Here is a 531-nt window from a genome sequence, read left to right as displayed (position 1 = left end):
CGAAGGGGCCCCCACCTCACCCCACAGCTCGGAGCATGGTGGCACTGAGCAGCCATGGGGGCCATGTCCCTGCAGGGTGACAGGGCCATGGGTGGCCCCCTCTCAGCAGCCACCCCACAGCCGCTTACCCAGCCCCTCCCCAGGCACAGCCCCATCTGTCTGTCCATCGTGGGCAGCGCTGAGTTGCCCCAGGACTGGGACACTGGCCATTTTGGGGCAGTTCGTCCGTGTGGAGCCAGCATGGAGCAGTGGTGGGCAGGAGCGGGGCACCCCATGGCCAGGACAGACTACCCCCGGCGCCTGCAGCTCTCTTCTTCTCTCTCCACAGGGCGGCCGGAGGGACGTTGGGGGCAACTGCCTGAAGGTGCGGGGGGTGACCCCCCTGCGAGTATCGCGAAGGGGCACCGGGGTCCGGCAGCATCCACCTGAGACAGCGGCAGAGCCGGCCGGAGCCCACGCACGCCAGCCCCAGAGACCGGAGCGGGGAGGGAGGGAGCTGCTCGCCCGAGGTGGGGGCAGCCAAGGCCTTGG

General features: G+C 70.1%; 1 protein-coding gene across 1 annotated transcript in view; it reads left to right on the top strand.

Moving 5' to 3' along the window:
• Positions 1-531, top strand: part of TCF15 (transcription factor 15 (basic helix-loop-helix)) — an 8227-nt gene that overhangs the window by 3581 nt on the left and 4115 nt on the right. Inside the window, exon 3 of the mRNA XM_009893551.1 lies at positions 329-509. Within this exon, the coding sequence (XP_009891853.1) occupies positions 329-509 (181 nt within the window). The remainder of the gene's footprint in view (positions 1-328; positions 510-531) is intronic.

This window comes from Charadrius vociferus, unplaced genomic scaffold, assembly GCF_000708025.1.
Source record: "Charadrius vociferus isolate BGI_N301 unplaced genomic scaffold, ASM70802v2 scaffold259, whole genome shotgun sequence".
In the NCBI taxonomy this organism is placed as follows: Eukaryota; Metazoa; Chordata; class Aves; order Charadriiformes; family Charadriidae; genus Charadrius; species Charadrius vociferus.
This window is presented reverse-complemented; position numbering and strand designations above follow the sequence as displayed.